Below are 16871 nucleotides of genomic sequence, written 5' to 3' on the forward strand. Positions count from 1 at the left end.
AACCCCAAAACTAATTAATCAGTTTTCTATGCAGCCAGTGCCACTGTTTCTTATAGTTTTTCATAATAATTATGTTGGCTTGGCTCTGCAGGAAATCAAAGGGAGGCACCTTTTTCCTCAGTTTTAATCCCGGGATTCCTTACAGCAAACAGATACGCTGTTGATTCAGCTTCATGAAGAAAGCATAACTTCTTGAACTTTGTTCCTCTTCATCTGAGCCCTTTGCAAACAACATGGAGAACAGAGTCAAGCTCGCCAAGCACAAGAAGCCACACGCTTGAAAACCAGATGAGAGCCTCAATTATGACAAACACATTCAACTGCATCTGAGAAGAAAACCCCCTTGGTTCACAGAAGCATCTTTATCGTTGTCGCCACTATCGACCAATCAGGGTTCCTCTTCTCAGACCGACCACACACTCCTCCTTCTCCTCCTCCTCCTCTTCTTCTTCCTCCTCCTCCTCCTCCTCTTCCTCCTCCAAAACACATTAAAACATAAAGACGACCTGATCTCGGCTCACTCCCGCATCTACAGCCTCCATCAGCGGTTCTGCTCCTCTCTCCTGTGTGATTCATCTTGCAAACTGTGAGTTCACTTCTTTTAGTAGTCGTGCGTTCACGCTGTGCCACTTTTTTTGGACTTTGGCACAGGCGGTATATCTGACGAGCTTATAAATCGTGCAGGATTTATTATTTAATAAAGGCTGCACAGCTCGCATTGTGAACTATGTTGGTGATCGCTGTGTTTATTTTTGCTCTTGTGTAGCGGATTCAGGTAATAATTGTAATGCTTGAGGTGATTGTAATTCCAGATGTTGAGAGCTGTATTCGCTTCCCTCAGCAACAGCGTTTTTCCACAGCTGCCAGTGAAAGGACGGCAATAAGTAGCAATTAGAAGACGCGTTTGGATTAGTTTTAGTGGCAAATTGCATTGCTTGTCATGAGGTAAATGCAAAGTTATACCTTGAGAGCGAAGAGCCATTTAGAAGTGCAGGAAGTGACTGTTTGGATGTTATGTAATAAAAAAAAAAAAAAAAAAGAAAGAAAGAAAGAAAGAAAGAAAGAAAGAAAAAAATTGGAGTTGTCCAAAATGTGAAAGCAAAATGAATGAAAGCAATAATTCTCTTATTCTTTACAGATGTTTTTCCCCAAATAAATAAATAAATAAACGGACATGTTGTTGATTATTCAGCAGAGGAAAAGCAGAGCTGCAGATGAGATGAAGTCATTAGAGATGCTCTTCCCAGCAGACCTGCAGCATTATGTCACATCACTGTTATTAACTCTGGTCTCTAGACAGCATTTGTTCATTAATGTAAGTGGACTGAAGGTTTGTCCATGATGCAGCACTTATTGATCAGACTTTTACAGGAAGCCAGTCTGGGTGTTTTTCTGCCCTGAAACCTGAGCTGCAGGCTGCTCATTAAACACACAGCTGAACAAACTCCACAATAATATTACTCCTTCAGGCGATGGAAATGATAGGTGATTGTTTAGATTATCTCCGGTTGGTGTGGTTTGCAGGTTTTTATTAATCAGTGTGATGTTTGATATCGAACTGCAAACAATACGTCATGCACATCGAGCAGCAAGATGTGGTTGCAGTGTGTGGATCATAGATGTATAGTATGGAGTTTATACCCTGTGTATGGACATTAACAGTGTTGTGTCATCACAGTCAACATCAGCTCTCACTGCAGCAATAATCCCAGTGCCACACTGACTTGTAATCTGGTTCTTGTGTAATCGGGGAAAACAGTAATCTGCATAATCTTGCAACCTTGGTGGTTCAGAGGCTCACTCTCATCACAATTTTAAGTTTATTTTTTTTAGAGTGAACTTCCTCTGCGTCAGTGATGCTGAGGAATTATACTGGAATGTGCCACAGTTATTTCAGGGGATTAATTTATTGGAGCAGTCTGCAGTCGAGCGCATACAGTAGTAATAAGATAAGTTTTGTGTTCACTCCATATCAGCAATGAAAAAAACAAAACAGGTAGTTTAAAAAATGTATGTCATGCACGTTGAGTTGTTTTAATACTGATACAATTGTCCTCTCAGTTGTTTGCAGAAGTGTTATTAACTGATTAAATACACACAGTACAAGCTTCCTGTATCAGTCTGGTTTCAGTTATTAAAAATGGTGTAACAGGTTTTATCGGCTTTATTTTCAGAAGTGAGATCAGGTTTAGGTTAAGCTAGAACAGTAGGTTAGCTAAGGTTAAATTAGGTTGAGTGTTTTCTCACTTTCAAACACCTGTGTGACAATTTATAAATTGTTCTTTGGAGTTCAACATGAACACGATCCGACAGACTGAGGCTCAAGGCAACTTCAAATATGATCTCCGCACTTTTCATAAAAATCTGCTTTGTTTTTGGTGATGCATTAATAAGAAATTCCACAGTGTTTTTAAAGGGTTTTACTGCTATAGGGAATTTTCTCAATCTGTACTTAAAAAAAGAAAGATGGCTTTTACACTGTCATAAATGTCAATCAATGATTAATGATACAATTTATGTAAGAAAACCCCTCCAATGGCTACTGCATCTTAGCAATTAACATATTTGACAGCGGCAGCAGTAGATGTCAAATAACAGGTTTAAGAACTAGTTTATCTGGTTTACACTTTACACTCAAAGCCCAAATATAGACAGAGACCTCATTTCAAGATAACATGTATTTATAACCACTGTGGGCTGTGGCAACTCTACCAAAGCATGTCTAATGTTAAGTATGTCAGCTCAAAAAAAACTCACCATTATATTTGCATATCCTGTTCAATGCATCTCTCTCGTCCTCTGTGACTTTAGGATTTTGCAGAAAAACTTTGCATTGCAAAAACATTAAAATCACTCCTTGTCTTTCTCTGTCTGCATCTCCATATTGCTCTCCCCTCCTCGTTCTTCCTCTCGTTTCCTGCCATCTGTTCATCTCTCTCAGAGCCATCATGGTTTCCCATAAGGAGTTTGTGGGTGCAGGGAAGGAGCCGGGACTGCAGGTGTGGCGTATTGAGAACCTGGACCTGAAGCCAGTTCCTAAGGCCCTGCATGGCAGCTTCTACACCGGAGATGCCTACCTGCTGCTCTTCACCACCTCAGCCCCTTCATACAACATACACATGTGGCTCGGTAAGACGAGGGTACACAATGTTCTCATCAGTGTCAGATTATGCTTTTTAATAACCAGCAATTTAACACATTCTAATAATACAGTTTTAGCTTCTTATTACTTTTTCTTTGCTATTTTTAGTTATTTGAAATCTTGTGCAAATCTTGCTTAAAAAAGGACATGGTCATATTGTTTTCGAAACAGGAACAGTCTTTCATTGCATTTTTTCAAAAAATAATCTACAACACATTAAGTATCAGAAGCCATTTTGCTTTAGCGTGTTCCCATAGGGATGATATCACTTTTAATGTACTATTCTGTTATTTTATTTTATGGTTTTATTGTTTTACAATTGTCATTTTATGTTTCCACCACATTGTTATGAATAGAGTGTTTATGTGATACTCTGAGGTTTGTTTTATGTGAGCTCACCCAAGTAAATTTCTATAATTTAAACGGCAATAAAGTATTGAATCTTGAAGTGACTTAAGGTGCTCTAAATAATGCTTATGAAAGAGTAACTGTATTTAATTGGTTACTTTTTAAAGTAAGACAAACTTAAGTAAAACATTTCATACATTTTAAAAAGTTAATGTCCTCAAAAGTTGACTCACAGACTGTCTGTGCACGACAGTAAACATTCCTGCATTTAAATACTTTCGCACAAACCCCAGGCAGATGCACTAATGTCACTTCAGGTATTATGTGACTTAGAGAGCATCTCAAACTTCCTCATATGGTTAACAGCTATCGCTGTGGTTTTTGAGTGACTATAGATCAGATGAAGCAGCAGACATCAGTGCTGAAACATTCTCTCCTGTATGAGTCTCTGAAATGTTCTACTCTAAAAGTTACAGCAGTTTGTAAAATTCCTCTCTGCAAACACACACAGTTCCCTCTCTGTGGTGTCTGCTTTGATGATAGGCCAGGACTGTGAGGAACAGACTATGACATGCAATTCTTAATCTTACACTCAAGGTTTTTCTCATGCTTGTTTAATTATTAGTTACATAAAAAAAACCTAAACGAGTCTGCTGCATGACTCACATCTCGAATACCCCTGTAGGCCACGAGAAGCAGGCACTGGTCCCTACATGTTGGTGCTGTTTCCTGCCAGGCCTCCTCTACCGTCAGCAGGCAGACGGGCCTTTTAGTCCTCTGCTGCCAGTGTAACCATCTGTTAGATGTTGCGGCAGAATTAACACAAGAAAATAATTAATCCCACTGTCTGGGATCAATGTTAGTCATGTGAAATTTTGGAATAGTTTTATACATGTTGTGTGCCATCTGGCAGTAATAGCAGGATACAAAGCGGCTCCGCTGCAGATGTGGTCAATGTGATTCAAAGCCTCCGTGCCTGACTGAGAGGTCTCCTAAGGTCGCTGCAGAGACTTGCATGCTACAAGTTTCTCTGCTAATGTAAAGTAACATGATGCTTTTAGAGAAACTTGATCTTTGAGCACTGATGTGATGCTATTAAAGAACTTTGTTGGAAAGATGTGAAAAGAGTACAAATGACTTCCTCTTCCAGGCGATGAGTGTTCACAGGATGAGAGTGGTGCCTCAGCCATCTTTGCCACACAGCTGGATGACTTCCTGGGTGGTGGGCCGGTGCAGTACAGGGAGGTGCAGAACTCTGAATCCAACACCTTTCTGGGGTACTTCAAGTCAGGCATCAAGTACCAGGTGAGCTTCACAGTACAGCAGGGACAGCTGTGGGTGGGTGCTGTCAGTAACTGAATGAAAGGTATTCTAGTAGTTTTGGACCCCCACAAGGCGTGTAAGTGATCTAAGATGTCATGAGATTAAAACTATGGTAGGGAGTAAGAAAAAGTTCATTTCTGCTACACAAAATTTGGTTTACTTTTCTCTAATTTTTGCTTTTTCCTTTTGAAATATTGTATAGTTTTATTTCTTCTGGCCTTTACAAATTATTCAAATGAAACGGTTTGTGAAGGAAAAATCATGGACTGCTAATAATTCATAGATATGCACCATATGACGAGGGGTTGCTAGGCAACATTGCTTTGTTTAAGGGTTCACAGTTTATATACAGTCAATGATTCACAGTGTTGACATTTAACAGGTATAATGTTTGCCATCGTAGTTTCTAATTAACACTAAACACAAAGTACTCCTGAGGCTGAAGAGACATTTCAGTCTGGACCAAAGCAGTAAATGGACAGACCAACACTGCCAACCCTAGAGCCACTAACATGGTTAGCTCTAAAAGGTTAGCTCCATATGAATGACTGTATGAATAAGGAACAGACCTAGACAATGATCTTTACAACAATGCCATCTTTTCATGTTCTCAGTGTGCCGCTCATAAATGTGCACCACAGAATGTAGTGAATAGAGGAACCGAAACAATGAGAGTCAAGGTGACTCATAATTTGTCTTTGACCTAAATATACACTGTCCACTGGGTTTAATGATTGTCAGCCCTACATGAACTCTGCTACGCAGTTTAGTCGATGGGTCTGAAGTTCAGAGGAAACACAAGATCCCTCTTTGGCTTTTTACATCACAGGGTGTGTCTGACTGACTGCAACCAAGATAACCGGCCTGTTCAAAGGAAGACATTTTGAAAGACACAAACTAGGCCACTTTTTTTTTCTTCTTACCACCCATCTGTTTTTCATTGCCATAAAAAAACCATCCAAACTCCTTCCTGGCTTGGGTTGGATGTAATTAGCCCAAATACTTGTTTACTAGGTTTGCAAAGTCAGAGAGTGGAAACTCTGCTCTGCATATGTGCAGGAACTTCACTTCCACACACAAAATCACATAATGTTCTTCAGTAACGGAGCGAGAGACAGAACTAAAACTCATTATCTCCTCATAGTTTTGGTAACTCCACTGTTAGGAAACAATCCTTCCATTAGAATAAACAGTGCCTGCATTGTTGCCATGGAAAATTTTATTGCCTCTCTCTCGAGAAAGGCACAAAGACGAGCAGCATGAATGTGGTTTTCATTTTGAGGCCAAAATAGCCATTCCCCCAGAAGCTAACACGACTGCGCCTTTGAGGGGAAAATGCCAAGCCCTCAAAGGACATTTAAAGAACAAGGAAGTCCCCTTTTCTTTTTGTTCTCATGCACCGAAAGAGGTTAAAGTTTGCTTTAGTTTCTTTACATTGAAAGGTTCATCCACTTTACTTTCCTCCAGCAGAAAGTGTGTTTGTCTGTTGTTCATTTGCATGTCTTGTAAATACCTGTTTTGTTTAATGGCTTCACCAAGGACGGCACATTACGAGACAATCCTGCCTCCAAGGTACAACACTGTTGCACAGAACATGATCCTCCTTCTGTCCAGGAGCAGGCGGCATCATGTTAGTTATATTCTCCCCCATTTGATAAGGGGTTTATTAAGGTTTATTGGTAGTGTTAGCTATGATTTATAGTACGTAAGTTACTCTCATTATTTGGCAGTAGAATTTACGGCCTTTTGTACTTTGAGGTTTTACAGTGTTGTGTAAAACCCATTTCACTTTCACTGTGCAGCAAGTTTTGAGCTCCTTTTGTCATGAAATCATCTGACTCCACACATCCTACCTCAAATCTCTTACTCATGCATTCGTGACTCTGTTTATCTTGGCACCATGCAGAAGCTGTAAACTAAATATGATAAGTGTATATGATGTAAATTTAGGAGCTATTTCTTGCCTTAATTGTGCTCATGTACATATTCATTTTCAGCTAGTTGTACCCGAACATAACCTCACAAAAATCTTTTTTTTTTTGTCGCAGAAAGGGGGTGTGGCCTCAGGTTTTCAGCATGTGGTGACCAATGACATGAATGTGAAGCGTCTGCTTCACATCAAGGGTCGGCGGGCCATCAGAGCCACAGAGGTGGACATGTCCTGGGCCAGCTTCAACAAGGGAGACTGCTTTATTGTTGACCTGGGAAAGGTGAGCGGGTTTGATCTGTTTGTGTGTCAGTGATGGAGGAAGAACTCAGGTCCTTTACTTATGTAAAAGTAGCAATACTGTAATTATACATCATCAATGTAAAATTCTAGCCTTGAAAACATAACTTCATCAAATCAATCAAATCACATCAAAATTTAAGTACTCTGTTAGGAAGGAAAATGGCCACTATGAGGGCTATACTATTATATATGAATATTATTACTGATGCATTGCACAAGTAGCATTTAAACTGTTTTAGTTGGTGGAGCTAATTTTAATTTATGTTCTATACTGTTAGGTAGTTTAATCTGTTACAATGTAAAAGCAGCAGCAACAGAGTATTTTATAAGTTCATCATATGTTTTATGATGCCAAATCTTTATCTGAAAAGTTATTTGTAACTAAAGCTGTCAGATAAATGTAGTGGAGTCTCTACAATATTTCACTCTTAATTTTAACGGAGTGGTAGTATAAAGTGACTTCACATGAAATATTCAAGTAAAGTACAAGTATCTAAAATGTGTACTATTTGTACAATACTTGAGTAAATGTATTTAGTTACACGAGTAACAAGAGTACAAGAGTGTGTATCTGTGCATATGCTTCCGACTGGGTGACTAATAATTACTATATCTGTTGTAATAATAATGGCATAGCTCTGCACTGTGATAAGTATGTTTACTGTGAAATAATTAAGGTTTCCAACTTCTCAATAATCTTTTCCTTCCTTTCCTCTCCTGTAGGACGTCTACCAGTGGTGTGGCAGTGAGTGCAACCGCTTCGAGAGGCTGAAGGCCTCTTCAGTCGCCATTGACATCAGAGATAATGAGAGGAACGGAAGAGCTAAGCTGCACATGGTGGAAGAGGGGGAGGAGCCGGCAGCAATCATAGAGGTGACACACACACACATACATTCCTCCATTTTCTCTCCCTCTCCTGGTGGATCTCAGCCACCCCAAAGGTGATCTCTTGTGCTCAGAAGCTATAAGTGCCGTTGATGCATTTTCACAGCCGAGTTAGTTGGCGTGGGAATGAGTAGACACAATGCTGTCCTTTGTAATGTGCTGATCATGTGCCAACTCTGTGCCAAGGCGGCATTGTAAACACTTCCTTTACAACAAGCGAGGAGGGTTAAGTCCAAAGAGGCCTAATGAGAGAGAGGGGAGGGGGTTGGTTTACGGAGTATATTTTGAATCTTTTTTTTAATCTGAGAAAAACTGTAAAACACAGAGTCTAAAAAACAAATTGCTATCAAGGTTACTATGTGGGAATCTGTGTGCATTTTGTGTACAAGTGATTTAATAAAGAAAGGAGCACAGTGAGTCATTTGTCTGGTTTTTGTGTAGGCTCTGGGGCCCAAATCCACCATTGCCCCCAGTACTCCTGATGATGACAAGGTGGACACATCCAACAGGAAGAAGGGTGCCCTCTACATGGTGAGTAACACAAGCTGAATTCAACTCAATATACTGTACAGTATATACTGTGTCTGTGGCTTTGACTTCTGGGTGAAAAATAAGATTTCAAATTATTCTGAAAACCAAAAATTCAACATTAAAGCCTGGATCTAGTCCCCATATATGAACTACTGAAAATAATCTTCTAAAACCAAGCTATAAATCATGCTTGTAATAGAGAAAATGTCAAGATGATGCATGTTTCACATACTGTGAGTCCTTGAATGTAGTTCATATGATAAAGTCTACACCATTACATTCTGCAATTATAAGTAGAATTTTAATATTGTAACAATGAAAGTAGTTTTAAGGACAGTGAACAAACACATCCTGACGTATCCAAAATTTGAAAATTGATCTGGCAGCTGATGATATCACTCTACTCTGCAGATCTCTGATGCATCTGGTTCGATGAAGGTGTCATCCGTGGCTCCATCCAGTCCCTTCAAACAGGCCATGTTGTCTCCTGAGGAGTGTTACATTCTGGACAACGGGGTGGACAATAACATCTTTGTGTGGAAAGGTGCCAACAGGGTTACAGTTTCCATAACACAGCAGAAAATGGTTCTAAATAAACTCCTAATATTATTTTTCAGCTTTCCACTCCACTGTTTTTTTGCACATATTGGGAAAAGCAAGTTAGAAAAAAATAGTGCACACTGCATGCCAAATTCATGAAATCAGCTGTTTGGCCCTGAGTCACTCTAAATTTTGTAAAACTCTCTGATGGTTGTTGGTAGGATTTAGTTTACATATTCTCAAAGTAGCACAAAGGATAGTCAAAACACATTTTGAGAATGATGGCCTTCTCATCATGTCATCCTTCTTTGACTCCAACCAGGTCCCAAAGCCAACATGTCAGAGCGCAAAGCAGCCATGTCAGCAGGTCAGCAGTTCATCAAAGACAAGGGATACTCCAAAAGGACGCAGGTAAAGCCGTCACGTACATTATCACTCTGACAGAAAAGATGAATGTCTCGCATTCGCTTCCACTCACATAATTATTATGATTTGTGGGAATTTTCCTCTGTTGTAAAATGTATATAAAAACTGTTGAGGCCAATAAATCACATATACGATTCCACACTTGAAGAGGAAGATGCGGATAATTAAACACAGGCTACAATCTCTCTCTGGCTTGTTTCGCTTGCAGATCCAAGTGCTTCCTGCAGGAGCAGAGACGACCCTGTTTAAGCAATTCTTCAGTGACTGGAGGGACAAGGACGAGAGTACTGGCCCCAGTAAGGCCTACAGCATTGGCCGCATTGCCAAAGTGAAACAGGTGCCCTTCGATGCCTCCACCCTGCACTCTAACATAGCCATGGCAGCTCAGCACGGCATGGTGGACGATGGCAAGGGCAAGGTTCAGGTAAGAGTGTGCTAAATAGTGAAGAAAGGCCTTGATAAAGCAGTGTAGTTGGTGAGTTGTGTACAGTAAAACAGCTGTGGGTTTGGGTTTTAGATCTGGCGTGTGGAGAATGGCGAAAAGGTGCCTGTGGATCCCTCCTCCTACGGTCAGTTCTACGGCGGAGACTGTTACCTCATCCTCTACAGCTACAGACTGGGAGGCCGGGAGCAACACATTATATACACCTGGTGAGTATGTGTCTGTGTGGGTGGGGCTGTAAATATGCATACAAACATACAAACATGCACGGTGTTATTACTGCATGAGAGTACGAATCAAAAGCTGTGGTAGAACGAGCTGCCACACGTAGACCACATACTGTAAACTTGATTACCTGATTCTAGGAAAACCATTAAGACTATGTGTGTTTGTGTGTGTGACTTTGTCAGGCAGGGGCTGAAGTGCACGCAGGATGAACTGGCAGCTTCAGCATTCCTCACAGTAAAGTTGGATGACTCAATGGGAGGATCCCCAGTTCAGGTTAGAGCATGACACAGCTTTACTGTCATTCATGTTTAAAAACAGGTTCCAAGTCTGTACAATCCTATAATGGTCTCTGAGCTGTACAAAGCACACTGATTTCTTAAGTGTAAAAATCTGGTTAATTGGCCAATTAAACACCATAAATGACTGTGACTAAAGAGTTTAAATGGAATAATAATAATGATAAATTTATATTAAAAGTCATAAGAAGGGGCTTTGTTTTTTCAAGCAACAGTTGCATGAGTTGTTCTCTCTGAATATGAGAAGAAGACTGTGGAGGTGGGGTAAGAAGTTGCAGCTAAGTTGTCAAAATGGAGAACCAAACTTGAAACTTTTACACAAGAACAACATATAAACTTACCGTCTAAGCAATTAGCTCCTGGCTGACAGAATTAATAAAAAATGATACTCAGATCTATTAACTCCTAATTATTATGGAGGATTTAGTACAACTGACCAACACTTATTATCTCAATAGTAACTTCACTCTTCTGTCATGAAAAAAAACAAGAACCCAGGATAACCAGCAGAGGGCGATGTTCCTTTAATTTTCATTTTGATCCCAACCTGCTATTGTAGCACTTCTTTACAAAGCACATGATAACTGTAGGATTTAAAGTATCTTCATGAACATAACAGAGTTGATCAACAAGTGGTTCTACATCACCTTCTGAAATGTGAAGCTTCATTTCATTCATCCCATTCTTGATACTCTCTATTGCGACAATGTAGGCGTCAAAACATCAATAACAATAATATAATAATAATAATCAAGACATAAAACTGTTCCAGACATTTTTATACTTACTTACTTACTTAAGTATATATTTTTTTTTACATTTTTCTTAAAGTAGCATACATGTATTTTAGGTAGTTTTTATGTTTTAGCCCATTTACTTCAAAACACATCTGCTTTACATCACAGGTATCATTTGCGAAACACAGTGTTTGAGAAATTTGAACACACTGCATTACCATGCAATGATTATGTAACATTGACAAATCCCTGTGACGCAACATTAAGCAAGTTTCAGGAGTCTGCTAAACCAAAAATCAAAATGTGTAGAATTTGTTCAATAATGGTGAGCAAAAAATGTAAAAAATCATACTTGGTCAAGAGCTAAAAGGAATAGTCCTTTAAATTTTCATATCGGTCTACTGTTAAACATTTCATAATACTTTATGTGCTATGGTTTGGTACGGCAACAAATAGGTATATTATTGAAACATTATAGAATTATAATTGCTACATAATTTAGAGTTACATTCTTCTCTTCATTTTCTATTACATATCGTCTAAACTAGGACAGTTACAACCGACCTTCTTGTGGAGTGTCTTAATGACTCAGCTATCATCCACAGGTGAGAGTGACTCAGGGCCAGGAGCCTCCCCACCTGATGAGCCTGTTCCAGGGCAAACCCATGATCATCCACAGCGGAGGAACGTCACGTAAAGGTGGACAGGTGCAGGCCAGCAGCACTCGCCTCTTCCACATCCGGCAGAGCTCTTCCCGTGCTACCCGCGCTGTAGAGGTGAGCTGTTTTCCAGTATATGGGTTCATGTGTGTCCTTGAGTACAGGACATTGTGTGTAGAGATTCCTTATTTCCACCTCTCACAGATCTGCATTTGTTTCCTTAGGTTGAGGCTTCTGCCTCCAATCTGAACACCAACGATGTATTTGTGCTGAAATCCCCCAGCGCCCTGTTTGTGTGGCGGGGCGTGGGTGCCAGCGATGACGAGATGGCGGCTGCCAAGCACGTGGTGGGCTCCCTGGGTGGCAGTGCCAGCCAAGTGTCAGAGGGCAAGGAGCCAGGTGGGTGTCCTCTGATGTTCAACATACTGTATGTAAATCAACTGCAGGACAACTGTTGAACAAGGTTGTTACCTGATACTTCCTCTATGAAGACAAACTGGGGCGGGGTGCTGGTCAGGATGGCTTTTTCTTTGTCTGTCGATGGTGATATTTAGAGAATATCTTAGACACAGCTGTTCTCATTTTGACAGATATGGAGGAATGATGCACTTTTACATGTGCCTAATGACTACGCAATAATATAAAGTCACAATTTAAAACAAACTAACAGATAAACTTAATCTCAGACATCACTGATCTAATTTTGACATAACTTTAAGGAACAAAGCAACTCAACTGTTCTGATTTTATTTAAAAAATGCACCAATTGAGCTGATGAAGGTACTAAAGTTTCCAAATCTGAAAGAGCCTACCTGCTACACAGTCATGTCTAACTGCTTCGTGTGATATCATGCCTACAGATCTAGATTTCATACAAATTACCCTGCTGGCTGATTTGTCTTATAAGATTTTGATAAGTCATGACTGCTGCACTCCTGGTCTGGTTTGGATGAATTTTTGAGGGATGATCTTGTTACTGACTGGTCCAAAGATTGCCTCCATGACTCTTGAACGTGATTCACTTCCTGTTCAAACAAACAAAGCGCAAAATATGAGACAAACTACTTGAGGCTAATGGCTGTTGTGTTTCCTCCCTCCCAGCTGAGTTCTGGTCTGCTCTGGGCGGCAAGAAGGATTACCAGACCTCCAAGAGCCTGCAGAACATGGTCAAACCCCCACGTCTGTTTGGCTGCTCCAACAAAACTGGAAGACTTATTGTAAGTGAAATAATAAAAGTCTATTTTTCTTAGTAGTAGCTTACATGTGTAGAAGATTTTATTTAGTCTAATCTATCAACACAGTTGTGTTAATATACTTTGTTACACTATTTTTTTTTGCACTCAGGTTGAAGAAGTACCAGGAGACTTCACTCAGTCGGACCTGGCCACTGATGATGTCATGCTCCTGGACACCTGGGACCAGGTAAGATGAGCTCTCTGTCATCATCATTGGAGCCTGAAAAACAATTATCAATGCATCACTTTTAGACTTCAGAGATATTCCACAGATGAGATAGAGGCCTGTATAAAGATCTGCATTGAAGACTGTCTGACTGTGAATGTTTCTTCTTCCTCCTTATAGATCTTCCTTTGGGTTGGCAAGGAGGCAAATGCAGAGGAAACTACTGGAGCTCCCAAAATAGGTTTGTTACACTAAAACCCTAAAGGGAGAAACACATGTGCCACTCAGATCATACTGTCTTAAGGCAGACACTTGCTGCCAGAAAACATTACATAGCTGTTGGGTATATTGAAGGTAAATTGGGATTATCAAGGCATCCTGCATACAGTATGACAGTAAACTTTGTGTGATTGGGAATCGTCTGTCAGTTCTGAAAGAATCACTCACAAAGTCACTTTACAATGAGAACATTTCTCTGTAGCTCCAAGGATCCACTATCACCATTAATAAGATTAGCCTTATAAAATATAATAATGTCATTTTTGTTCTTGTTTGTAACAGTGTTCAGGGCAGATGGAACTTCACTTGTATTCAAATTAAGTTATGGGGCAATATTAATCTGTTTACCGTAGTTTAAAACAGTATTCGGCTACAACATTTTAAAGCTGCAGTAATCAATATTTTTAAGGAACAATGGAAAAAAATGTAATGTGAAAGTTGTCACTCCTAGTGACAAACCAACAGAGAATTATCACTCGATTCTACAGTTCCCCTCAGCTTTACGGAGTGTTTTAGCCTCTTTGGGCTTATTGTTTTGGTTTTATGGCTTGCAGCAGTTTCTGGGCTGTAAAACCACTTTTGATTCACTCTCACTGCTCTCATCGACCAGTAGTACCCTCAGGGTCATTGAGATCAAAACTAGTTATAAGGAAAGTGAGTATTGGATTTGCATTTGCCAAAATTAATGATTATGTTCTTCTGTGTCTGCTGAATGTGTAAACAGCCAATAAAATGTCAATGTTTTGTTTGCAGCTAAGTGGGCAAAAATAGAGAAATGCAGGTTTAAATGTATTTTATTCAAAGTCAGTTGTCTGCAAATTTTCTCATTTTGTCTCCTGTTTCTCTCTTTATTTTTCCTTCCCTCAATCTATTTCTCATACAGCTAAAGACTATGTGGACTCAGACCCCTCTGGTCGTAGAGGACTGCCCATCACCACCATTAAACAGGGAGCGGAGCCTCCAACTTTCACTGGCTGGTTCCAGGCTTGGGACCCCAAGATGTGGGAGACAGATCCATTGGACAGAATTCGTGCCCGTTTCTGAACACCAAAGTCCAGACTCTTTCTTCTGCTCTGACTCCTTACCTATCCAGCACTTCCTATTGCCATGTTGTTTATCTTTATCTCCGATCCGTAAGTGCCAAAACCAAAATGTTATCACCGGGATTATCAGGTTGAACGGCTGCTTCTATGCCTTTGTCATGCTGCAGTGCGGCAGATGCATCACATCAGTATTCATATGATTTCCTCTTGTAACATTATCTTTAATTGATAGAAGTAGTTTATTGATCTGTTGCATCCAACAGCTTGTTGCCTTCACATTTTCATCTGAGGCTCTAATTTGAATAAGAACTTGGATAAAAGGAAAGGAAGCCATTTTAGGCAGCTGGATATATTCTCTGTTTCTCTCTGCTTTCTGTCATTGCAGTACATTAATGTCAAGAGGACACCATCATGCTTCCCTTTCTCTCTGTCTTCACAGACATTTTTTCAGTTTACTTCATTGCTGCACTATGTCTACATGTGTTGTGTTTTATTGTTGGTACTGGAATGTTGGACACATACTAGCATGCTGCATTTTTTTTTTTATCATACTCTGTGCTTGTGAATTTTAAAAGGTGTACAGTGATGTGTACGCATGTCAGTTGTATCAACTCTTTATTACTTGACCCTGAAATGCTCACATAGGTGGCTTTTAAATAAAACTCCCAAAATTTCAAACCTGTGCTTCGTATTTGAACATCTTCAAGACTGGTTTGTAAAAGAATCACATCCTCCCCAAATACCCATTCTGCATACAGAAACTGTCAGTTTCTCTCTCTCTGTCTTTCTCTCGGGAAGAGAGAATGGGATCTAGTTGCAGCTCACAGCATCTGTCTAAGTAGGAAGAAGACATGAAAGCAGAGTTCACAGCTGTGCCGTCCTTCAGGGTGTGCAGACACACAGGTTTCTTAGAGAAGAAACAGCAGCAACTATTACAACCTAAAAATGTCTATTGCCGGCAATGCTACAATTGAGTAGAATGTAATCTAAATCTACATTATTCATAAGTACAAACTCAATGGACAGATGTTGTGAAATTGAAAAAACCCCCCAACAATTTAAGCAACACCTCTTAAAAGATGGCATTTGTATGATTTAATTTCAGAGGATGTGCGTCTGTACTAAATGTGACTAAGTATGCTTAGTCAGAGTAGCTTTTGTCACTGAAACATTCATATATCAACAGTTTGGAGTCCACAGACTGCCAAAGGTATTGTGTAATGAAAACCACTTTCAAGAACCCTAAAGAGAAAGATTTACCACTAACCAGGATCTACAGTGAGAAAAAAAAAATCCATCTACACATACTGTTGTATCTTAATATTCAGTTCTTAATATGATTTAATGAAATTTAAAAAAAAATCCAATTCCAGCTGTTTCAATCTGGTTTCTTTTCAGCTTGGCTGGATTAACCTCCTATGGGGCTGCAGAGCAAACATGAAATATGGTATACATGGTAACACTCTAGAGCTGAAAGGATTAAACAATTAATTTATTGACAAAAAAAATAATTGGTAACAATTTTGATAATTGATTATTTGTTTAATTTTTTTAAAAATACAAAATGCCAAAAACGGACTAGTACCAACTTCACAAATGTGAATATTTGTTATATGTTATATATTATTTGTTTGCCATGATAGTATACTCAACTAATCTTTGGGTTTTTGACTGATGATCAGACAAAACAAGTCATCCGAATATGTTAACTTGGGCATCAGGTAGTAATGATCTGCATTTTTCACTATTTTCTGACATTTTATGCTAAACAATCAATTATTATTAAGAAAATAACTGTCAGACCTATTGGTTGCATCCCTATGAAAATAACCTTGCCCTCAGTTTTCTGTGTGCCATTCGATAAAACACAACTTACCAACAAATGAGCACAATATAAGATAAAACAATTAAAGTCTTGAAACTAGATTTTGACACAGGGTCCTTCTTCGAGACCAGAACCACAAGATGGAGGATGAAGGACCTGACACAGTTGATGCTGTACTTCAGCGCTGCAATTTTCTAACACATTTGTGATTAAACAGATTAAGTGTGTGACATAAACCTGGGCTTTTGGGACCCCTGGGGATCCAGCTTTGCTTTTAAGGAGTCCTTGGAGTAGTCATATCAACTACTCCAAGAAAATCTTTAGCTCAGCTCCATCATCTGGTGGAAAATTTCAATTGAGGTAAGAAAATAAGGTCAAGACACAAAACCACACCAAGGGGCTGGTTCAGTCAGATGTGTTGTGGTCTGCATTGGAGCTTTAAATCCCCTTTTAAATCCGTTACCTATTATAAAACAACACTCACACAAGTGTATCATGTTGCCACAAACTCAAAACTGCAAAATGTTGTAACACTG

The 16871-nt window shown here is 39.5% G+C and overlaps 1 protein-coding gene across 1 annotated transcript; it reads left to right on the plus strand.

Annotated features, from left to right (window-relative positions):
- Positions 1 to 453: 453 nt before the first annotated feature.
- Positions 454 to 15188, plus strand: scinlb (scinderin like b). The gene is made up of 17 exons (XM_067605439.1): positions 454 to 586; positions 2942 to 3129; positions 4641 to 4795; positions 6862 to 7023; positions 7767 to 7916; positions 8370 to 8459; positions 8871 to 9003; positions 9322 to 9410; positions 9634 to 9849; positions 9943 to 10076; positions 10278 to 10368; positions 11734 to 11904; positions 12012 to 12186; positions 12889 to 13004; positions 13132 to 13209; positions 13369 to 13429; positions 14351 to 15188. Exons 2-17 carry the CDS (start codon positions 2949 to 2951, stop codon positions 14509 to 14511), a joined length of 2163 nt encoding a protein of 720 aa, XP_067461540.1. The 5' UTR covers positions 454 to 586; positions 2942 to 2948; the 3' UTR covers positions 14512 to 15188.
- Positions 15189 to 16871: the final 1683 nt, after the last annotated feature.

The sequence above is a fragment of the Thunnus thynnus genome, chromosome 12 (genome assembly GCF_963924715.1).
Source record: "Thunnus thynnus chromosome 12, fThuThy2.1, whole genome shotgun sequence".
NCBI classification, from domain to species: domain Eukaryota; kingdom Metazoa; phylum Chordata; class Actinopteri; order Scombriformes; family Scombridae; genus Thunnus; species Thunnus thynnus.